A 10,601-nucleotide genomic window follows, 5' to 3' on the forward strand; every position below is an offset into this window, starting at 1 on the left:
GCAGGCAGGTGCATAGTTAAAAAGCAACGGATTATTAGCATGTTCCATTTTTGAATGTCCAAAATAAATATGCATGAGTTATTCAGTAGGCACAAGAATAGCTTGCTTTTTAGAGTTCTTTTTTTTTTCTGGTGCCCTTTCGCAGAGGAGGAGAAAGTTTCCTCTCAGCCTGGTTCATATTATCAAACTTTCCAATTGAGAGGGCAAAGGTCAAGCTTGTAGAGCGCCGGGGATATTAATCCACTTTAAATTGATACATTATATCATAACGGAATTGTTGGTCGGCCTGTCCACCTGTGATCCATCGTGCCCTTTACCTACCGGCTTTGATTAAATGGAAAATGTCAAATGCTGAAAAGCATTTTATGAATGCTCTTTAGTGAGATAGGAGCTTAAGGGGCTGAGAGGACGGTGGAGTGGGGTGGTGCGTGGGTAGAAGAAAGAGTGTTTTAGGAAATAATGCTGCTGATGGATGTCATTTCTGTGATTATTCTCAGACTATTTCCTCCTTTCAGGAGATTGTATTTCTTAGAGTGGTACATGAGGACGTATCGGATGTCCCTGGATGTACTGAGAAGAAATGTCTCGTAAGGTGTAACAGTGAATGGTTTCTGAATGAGCACAACATTAGTTTGATGGAGGAAGTCTGGAGGGATGCCTTTGTGCTCTGCTATTTGAAGACAGTGAGGTTTCAAAGGGCTGGATGAATCATTTTCTAGGATTCATTGTATTTAGGAATGGGTCAGGTGTAAGAAAATACTGACTCTTGTTTGTTTCATCTCTCTAATTTATTTCTCTTCTGTTTCAAAACAGCCCTGATTGTTCTTTTATTCAGAGGCCTACAACATATTGTTTTATAGGAAATTAAAATCTTGGAGTACACTTTTCTTCAGATAGGAGCCCAACTATTGTGATACCCCATCAAATATCCTGTGAAGTGACACTCAGACAGTGAATATCCTGTTAAGCGACCTGACAAAGTCAGTCAGTCGTGATGGTTTTTGCAGGGAACCCTTTCAATTCTTTCAGGTAATAAGTTCCTACAAATATCCAAAGTGCGGTTCTAGTTTTAGGCAAGACATTTGTGCAGATTTGTATTCAGCTCATAATGTTTAGGTTAGCAAAATATCTGTTTATTTTGCACTTGGTGCTCGCTTGCAAGGTGACCTTAAAGGATGCTGCCTGTTTAATTACCAAAAAGCAAAACAATGCAATGTAACATTGTAGGTGGTGTAATTAGTGACGAGAGAAAAAGAAAGCAGCAGCACTTTTCTACTCTTATTTATCCGAGTAGACCTGTACTGTCCAAAGGCTTCTATTATTGGCAACTAAGCCACTGTAAAGGAAAAACACACGTTTTAAATACCTTACTCAACTTTTTTAAGTAGGACAAAACTTTTCTTTTTCCTTTCTTTTCTTCTTTACCTTCATTCACTCCCCCCAACCTGCCCTACCAGTCCTTCTCAAGCTCTTTGGGAATTAAATTCAATTATAGTACAAGTACTGGAAAATAAATATCCCTCCTTCTGTGTGTCCTGTAGGTGATCAAGGCCATCGAGGATGGTTTCAGGCTGCCGGCTCCAGTTAACTGCCCTACACATCTCCATCAGCTGATGCTGGACTGCTGGCAGAAGGAGAGGACAGAGAGGCCCAGCTTCAGCCAGATCCACTCAGCCCTCAGCAAGAGCATCCGCTCCCCCGATGGCATCGGTTCCTCCACACTGGCACGCAGGTACGGTCCGCTAATATATCGGCTCAGTAAATAGCTGGCTGTATACAGTAGTGATGGGACGGACTGTGCCGAGGCTTCGGAGCGTGTGTCGAGAAATCCGGTCTTTTATGAGGCGCGTATCGAGGCTTGTTTCTTAAGGGCGACGTCACTGATGATGTTTGAAGCGTGAGTGTTGGCGTGATTTATGAACGTATGTAGAACCTGATAATGTAATAACTTACCGATAATGTAATAACCCTGATAATGTAATAAAAATCTGCACTTGAATCCATTGAAAATTTAATAAAACCTGATAATGTAATAACTTACCGATAATGTAACAAAGTAGATTTCCCAATAATGTAATACACTTTTTACCAATAATGTAATAAAGTATAACATTAATGGAAGGTTTTTGCACAAATAAACAAAGATGGTGGAAAATCCAATATGGCCGAAAAACCCCATTGAGCTCGGATTGGCCCAAGGGTTCCAGCGATACATCCTTTGTGAAAAATGGATGAACAGGTCAAAAGTTAATAAACATTCAACTTTGACCTGTTGGTGGCGCTAGAGCTCTTGAGCTAGAGTTGCCTACACAGTATCACCACTTGAACCCAAGTAATGGGTGGTCTGCTGTTAAATTATTACAATATTGGGGAATTATTACATTATCAGGACTTGCAAAATGAAGGCTAACCTGATAATGTAATAACCCATTAATAACCATTAATGTTATACTTTGTTACATTATTGGTAAAAAAAAAAGTATATTACATTATTGGGAAATTCACTTTATTACATTATCGGGAAGTTATTACATTATCAAGTTTTATTACATTTTCAATGGACTCAAGTGCAGATTTTTATTACATTATCGGGAACTTATTACATTATCAGGTTCTACAAACGTACCGTATTTCCTCATTTTAAAGCCGGGCCCCTATTAATGACCGGCCTCATTTAGTAACCGGGTGTAAAAACAATTTTTAGTAAATAAAAGCCGGCCTCTTTTATAAGCTGGGTGTCTTACCAGTGTTATGTGAAAAATGTTATGTTAGTACTGTAGGTAAATATGGTTGTTTCTCCCGCTGTCCTAGTCATTCTCTGTAAACTCGAGCCGTTTATGCACGTTCTTCTGGGCTTTTTAGTAGTTTAGACATTTTAAATCCTGCTTAAAATGAACATTCAGCGTGCTGTTCATTGTTTGTTTACATCTGAGTATTTCCAATATGGCTGACATCTGGGTAACTGGCTACAATCATAGACTGTATATAAATAATGGACGTAGTCACCGTGGCGTCACCCATTGGTTTGTGGACTGCCCGTTGGAAGCCTCGAGTTCAGCGTTACACTCGTCGCCATCTTGCGTCGCCATCATGTTTACGATACGCGGAGCAGACCATAATTGGACTGTGGCGGAGCGCGAGGGATCTGACGACACTGACTACACGCATCTCTACACCGGCAACCCGACTGAGAGAAGCCGCTGCTAATTCATGTTAGCATTAACTGGAGCATTAACTGGGATGTTAATTTTGGCTAGCAAAAAAACAAAAACAAAATGTATCTTTCTTACCTCAGAAAACTGAGCAGAGACTCCTTGGAGTGTCTGTTAGTCCAACCGAACACTGAACAAGACATTTTACTGAACAAAACGTTCAAATAAACTGTCATTAAGTGAAAATATAGTGTGAAAGGGTCAAAGTTATGAGACCAAACCGCTAAATTTCCTCTTTTCTATCCATATAACGTTATATATAACTTTATTGACACGTTGCCGTGGATACGCTCTGCTTCTCTCCTGGTGACGGCTCGCCTTGTCAGTGACCTGTCAATCAAAGCTAGAAACGCCCCAAATCATACGATTCTTTATCTTCAATTTTCTTCTAAATGGGGCCATTATTAGAACTATTGACATCAAATTGTCTTGAAGAAGATTTTTTACTAGCGATTGAGACCATAATGTTGTCCCTGAAAATTTTTTCTGAGGTAATAAATCAAGTGAGAAGTTTTCAAATTTAGCACTGAAATGAATGGGCAGATTTCTTTTGCAGCCAAACTTAGCACCCCCTACTGGAATTTTCGGTGAATTGCAGGCTTTATGCACTTCCTGGTGGCTTCCATGCTCAGGCACGGAGATTGCCGCCTGGCTACAATGCGCTGTGTAAAACACTCTAAAAAGTGCCGGTCAGAGCTGCTCTGATTTTCTATTTTTAATAAAGCCTCCTTCAAATAATAGCCTGCCCCTATTATTAGCCGGGTCCCAAACTGATTTTTTTATTAATAGAAGCCCAGGCTACTATTTGAGGAATGCAGTATATAAAGAAGTGCAATGGATCCCTGCAAAATTTAGTCTAAGCTCAGTGGCAAAAATATTATTTCTTAATAAAAATGAATAACATCATCATCATCATCATCATTCATAAGCACAATCACTGTCCCATCTTTGGAAAACACTGCAACATATTTAACATAAACATCTCATGTCCTGTTGGATTTATTCAAACATTCACTGAAATCATACTGACACGTTTTTTGACATTAATAGACTTTTATCATTACCCAATAAATTAACCAAAAAAAGATTAAATGAATGAATGAATGAATGAATGAACCACACAAAATCAAATTAAATTGTTCTTGGCAGTGATTATTCCCATGCTGACACATCACAAATAGTTGAATAGTTGATCAGTTGGGGGATTTGTGAGCACATGAAGCCTCGATAAATTACCCTTTTTTTTTAACCAATTTTTTTTTAACCAATTGGATGAAAAGCTTCATGGGGCTTCATCTGGCCGTCACTAGTATTCAGTCTACACATTTCCTTTGTTCACAAGATTAACTTTATGTCTTCTCCTCCAGAACCCTGAGTTCATCCATTACACTAGCAGAGAGGCCTCTGCCCTCCTTCCCGTCCTTTAACTCAGTGGGAGAGTGGCTGGACGCGGTGGACATGGGCAGATACAAGGACAACTTCACTGCTGCAGGATACTGCTACTTGGAGTCTGTGGCACGAATGACTGTACAGTAAGTAGCTTCATACAACTGTCTCAGTGACCTTTCATTTCCTGTTTTAGAGAGGGTGGCTAAGTGAGATAATAGAGCAGATCATTAAAACAATAACTGAATGAAGACTTTAATTACTCAGGGGATAAAGTCCACTCATTTTTTTTCATTCTTGACTATTAAATATGACATTTGCTCACCTAAAAAGGGAAAAATGTCTAATACAAATAGCTACAGAAAAATAATCTGCAACTGTTCCAATAATTCATCAGTTGTTCGAGTCATTTTTTTAAACAAAATTCACAAATATTCCTCAATTATGAGGATTTGCTTTTCTTTGGTCTCATGTAATAATAAACTTAATGTTTTAAGGTTTAAGGGCATAAGTGGGAAAAAACACCATTTTATGATGTCACCTTTTGCTTTTGGAATTTTGGGGACACTTGTGGGCACTTGGAAAAGTATAGAGTATATATATAGCTATATATATATATATATATATATATATATATATATAAATTAAATTATATTCCAATTTATCAGAGAAATTTAACTTAGGGTTTTTATTTTTATTTTTTTATGATTTATGTCATTAGAACTGTGTAACTCTGTTAAAAATACATGTTACAGATTACATAACACATTATATAGATCCATTACACACAGAATGAAACATTTCATGTCTCAATGTATTTAATTTCTTCTAATTATAATTATTATGGCTTACATTCAATGAAGACCATTCAGCGTCTCAAAAAAAATGTATATTACAAAAGACCAATTTTAAAAAGGATGTTTAATATGGAAATGTTGGCCTCTGAAAATATACTATATAATAATACTACCATATGCACTCAAGACTCTATTTGACTTGAACTACTGGAAATGGACTTTGCCATGATATTCTAATTTATTGAGATGCAGCTGTATTGCAGTGAAATACAAGGCCAGACTGAGTAAAATGCAAAGAGCAAAAAATGTACTGAAATGGCCTGAAATATGTCTTTATAATCATGCAGTTACTCACTCCAGACAGTGACATAAAGTGCAATAAATTTCCTATCTGAACTTTTCCCCCGACTAATCATCTGATCTGTGTGTCCACAGAGATGTACTGAGCCTCGGCATCACTTCCCTTGAGCACCAGAAGCTGATACTGGCTGCCATCCAGACCCTCAGAGCCCAGGTCATCCAAATGCACGGCCGCGGTGTGCAGGTCTAACAAACAGCCGACGCGCCTCCTCTCACACTGCTGCTGCAGACCCTTTACGTGTGTGCAGATGATTGATGGGGTGAAGGAGAAGAGGAGGAGAAAGAAAGAGAGAGCTCTTCCAAACTGAAGGAAAGACGAGCAGATCTATCTACTCCTCCTTCCCACGCGTCCTCATGCCTTCCTTGATTCCTTCCTTCCTTTTTTCTATGAATGAAAGCCCTCGGAGACGAGCGGCGTTCCTGTTGCAGAGGAGTGATGTCACCTGACTTTTTCTTTGTGACCTCCATCTGCACTTCAATAACTGGTTCTGGATCAGTGCATAAAAGACAAAAGAAATATTGTCTCTAGCAGATAGGCTGACCTCTGAGCTGCACACTACGCTGCAAACAGACTATTGCTCAAAGAAACATTTCCTTTTTGGGTGGAATTTCCCTTTACCACAACATCAATTCACAAAAAAAAACAATATGTCGTCAAAGCCGGGAACTATTTTACTGGCCTCTGCTCGAATGACTCTCCCCTCACATCAAACAGGAACTGATTCACTGCGCGGATACAGAATCTTATCATTGTTCGTCAGGCTGCAGAGGGACATTTCTGAAGATTAAACATGGCTGCAGTAGCTTCAAAAGACTGTGCTGTCCCATGTTAACGGTCCAGTAAGAGAGGTTTAATGGACAGGGCTAGCATACAGTAGAGTCCTATTTACAGTTTATAAAGTGTGCTGATGAGATGAACACAGCTACGGTAGGTTATAAGTGACGTACTGTATTTCAGGAACGGCAACCTGCTTTTTCTTTTCTTTGGGGGCTACTGATGGTTGAACAAAAGCTGCAGGATACAATTGTAAAGGTTGAAAAAGTGTGTTTGATTGTGCATTAATTTGGTGTGTGTCGCTGTCTGTCTTGCTTCTTTATTTACTTTGTTTTCTTTGTGCATTTTAAACCTCTAAATTTCCCTTCCTTTCGCCTGCTGGATGTCATCTCATAATCCTCCTCTCCAAAGCCTCTCTCACCACCATGTTTAATACTCTGTATAGAGCGCGGGGGCCAACTCTGGAAGGTGGCCCGTTTCAGATATTTATCCATATTTATTTATGTTTACAGACTGTAACACCAACCTCTGCAGAAAAGAGGGAAGGAGGGTTTATTTAACTTATATTATTATTAGAAAAAAAAAAGATGTTAAGCAACACAGTTGTGTCCTCTTGTTTCGTTGATTTATTATACAGTTTATACCTGAACAAATGAGAGGAACACTGGAGGGTTTTTACTGTCAGCACACAGTATCTGTGTATTCTTGAACACTGGAGTTAAATTTAGGTCCATTATCATTGGATTTGCTGTTACAGTGTGTGTGTTGCAGAATGGATACAGTATTTCAGAATGTCGTATGGATTTGTTTTCTTTCTATCTGTTGGATTATGTTAAATTTTATGTTGCTGTTAATATCATGCTCTGCCATACTACGTGGTTGCACTTTTTTCCCAGAATTCCCTCTGTACAGCGATCTGCCCCTCGCCTTTTCTGTAGTATTTCCATACAGGAGACCTGGAGGATGTTTATCAGGGCATTATTTGCTTGTCATACATTTTCACAATAGAGGGTACATACATTTTTTTATGACTGGAATATTGTAACTGGTTTGTATTTGGTACAAAATTAGTTTTTTGTTCTTTCTCTGTGTACTCTCATTATCTCTCTGTAACTGTTTAGTCAAATTAAATGAACTCATAAGTCCTTATAGATGTTAACACGCACATGTTAACATATCTGAGAAACACTCTGATGGTCCCTTTGACACACACACACACACACACACACACACAGACACACAAGACTACAAAGATACACACACGACAAACTGGACCTCGTCACCACAATGAATGAAACTCAACTATTTTTCCCCTTCTCTACCCCCCCTCCCTTTCTCTGTTACTGTGACCATTATGATATATGTTTAATACTGTAAATATGTATTTGAAAATGCTAAATCTATTTTTATAATTTGTTTGAAGAACAATGTGTTGAATATAATATCTGCTCACTGTGTAAGGGTTTTATTTGTTTGAATTTAGGGCCATAGCCAAGAAACTCTGGTGTTTGGAATATAAAACTGAAAAAAAAAAGTTTCTTTTTTCGTTAATTTTTTGATGATTTTTACCTGTTAGAAGAAAATCTGATGGCTGTTGCAATATTGAAACGTGTTATTAAAAAATCTCCAATACAAGCAAATGCGTTTTCTCCTTGTCTTCTGTACATACTACATATAATAATATTGTGGGGTTTTACATTTGTGGACAATAACCATAACCATGACAAACATACTATTCTAAAGTGTTAGCATTTTTGGACAAAATACACTTTGACCATTTCTTGACATTTTCCACATTCTATACATTCTATACATGTATACATAGTAAAGTCTGCTTTCAGTCTGCTAAAATGCTTAAAATGGGTCAATTATTGTCTGTTTATACACATGACAGAATAATATGGCCAGAAATGACAGAAACACACCATATTATAGGATGTCCAAAATGACTCCCTCTAAAAAAAAAAGTGATACTATAGCATGTAGATTTTTGCCAAAAATGGTCAAATTTTACAATGCCTAAAAATGCTTCAAATGGGTCAATTACAGTCTGTTGTTACATGTGGTACTATATTTTGTTCAAAATAACGGAAAAAAACACAATTTTTGGGGATGTCCATAAATGACTCCCTCAAAAAAAAGTCATACTATAGCATGTCATTTTTTTTGTCAAAAATGGTCAAATTTTAAATGCTTAAAATTGGTCAATTACAGTTTGTTGATACATGTGGTACTATATTTTGTCCAAAAATAGCAGAAAAAAACACCATATTATGGTATGTCCAAAAATGACTCTCTCTAAAAAAAAGTCATACTATAGCATGTCCGGTTTGTCAAAAATCGTCAAATTTTACAATGTCTAAAAATGCTTTAATTGGGTCAATTACAGTTTGTTGATACACATGGTACTATATTTTGTTCAAAAATAGCGAAAAAACAAATTTTTTTGGGATGTCCAAAAATGACCTCTTCAAAAAAAAGTCATAGTATGTATATGTACAAGATAGTATCTCGAATGTACGAGATAAACTTTTTGGTTTTGGCCAACACTGCCCGAAAAAAAATAATCACCTTGCCTTTCAGGGCTTCGTAATAATCATGATAAACTTATGATTTTAAAGTCTTTTTACTCATTTTTGTAAAAACTAAATTTTGTCAATTTTTCGGACATTGTTGACATGGTGTTCTTTTGATATTTGTGTACACTATTATACTACTTTTGCAACCTAAACTGTGGCGTTTTTTCCCCATTTTTTGACATACTATATAATGTTTTTTTTTTTTTTTTTTTTGACGTACTATAGTATGATCATGATAAACGTACTGTTCTAAAGTGTTTGGAAAAACTACATTTTTACTATTTCTTGACATTTTCGACATACTATACCATGGCTTTTTTCCCCCTCATTTTTGTACATATTATGGAGTTTTTTCTTTCTTTTGTTGGACATACTATACTTGATATACATGATCATTTTTTGACAATTTCAACATACTATACTGTGGCGGTTTTGTTTTTGTTTTGTTTTTCATTTTTAAGATATTATAATGTGGTGTGTGTTTTTATATTAGTGAACATACTATACTGTAAGTATAGTATGTAAGTATTTTGATCTTTTTTACAAACTATACTGTGACATTTTTTTATATATATACTATAATATGGTGTTTTTTATTAATTTGGATGACATACTACACAAGACATTTTCTCTCACATTTTGATGACATATTATATTATGAAATTGGTTTTATAACATGCTATACTATGAGGTGGCATTGCTTTCCAATGCAACGGAGGTCTTAGATATCCAAAAGCCCGGCCAAATAAAATCAACGCTACAGGTTTGTAAGAAGAATGTTTCGTTTTTTTGTCACTTGGGTAAATCAGCCCTTTAGAAGAACTTCACAGTGGAACTTGGGTTTCAGTGTCTTGCCTCAGAGAACAGTGTAGATCCACTGAATCAGTGAATGGGGTCTAAATGATAAAGTCCTAATTATCCATTTCCCTTTCAACTTTCCCTCTGGTGCAGAGAAATGAACTGATGGCTCAGTAAATCCTCTAACCTTAAGGCTCCCTTGGCCTCTTGTACTACTTACTTATCTGCACGTTACAAGGTTAATGACCCGTATCCCCTTACAGCAAAATTCAACTTTGGTTTACCTCTCCGAGCTTACTTGTGAGGTTCGTGGTTTTCTCTCTCTTCTCTATCATGTGAACTTATTAAGTCTCTCTCTCTGGGACTCAGGTTATATTACTTACTGTTTTATTACACAACGCCCACCTTTAGACTAGCACTGAGCGTATGGGAAATTATTGTAAATGCAAATTAGCTTAGTGTGGGATTGCTGTGGGCAACTGTGTGGGTGTGTAGAAGTGAATATGCTGGTACGTGCTTCAACCTGCTTTCATGGGTCAGTGCATGTGCACAAGACCGTGTGTATGTGCATATTATATGTGTGCGAATAATGACAGTCCATGGGCATACATTTGAGAATGAGCTCGTTTTATTTATCTCACACAGTTGCAGCAGCAATCCATACTTTTTATATTAAATTCTTATTGGAGTTGAG

The 10,601-nt window shown here is 37.1% G+C and overlaps 1 protein-coding gene across 2 annotated transcripts in view; it reads left to right on the forward strand.

Moving 5' to 3' along the window:
• LOC131984326 (ephrin type-A receptor 7-like) overlaps positions 1 to 8,170 on the forward strand; it is a 179,329-nt gene extending 171,159 nt beyond the window's left edge. For both annotated transcript variants that reach the window (XM_059349184.1, XM_059349185.1), the window contains 3 exons: positions 1,542 to 1,732; positions 4,580 to 4,744; positions 5,831 to 8,170. In XM_059349184.1, coding sequence (XP_059205167.1) covers positions 1,542 to 1,732; positions 4,580 to 4,744; positions 5,831 to 5,945 — 471 coding nt within the window. In that variant the 3' untranslated portion in view covers positions 5,946 to 8,170. The remainder of the gene's footprint in view (positions 1 to 1,541; positions 1,733 to 4,579; positions 4,745 to 5,830) is intronic.
• The last annotated feature ends 2,431 nt before the right edge of the window (positions 8,171 to 10,601 follow it).

This window comes from Centropristis striata, chromosome 14 (genome assembly GCF_030273125.1).
Source record: "Centropristis striata isolate RG_2023a ecotype Rhode Island chromosome 14, C.striata_1.0, whole genome shotgun sequence".
NCBI lineage: Eukaryota > Metazoa > Chordata > Actinopteri > Perciformes > Serranidae > Centropristis > Centropristis striata.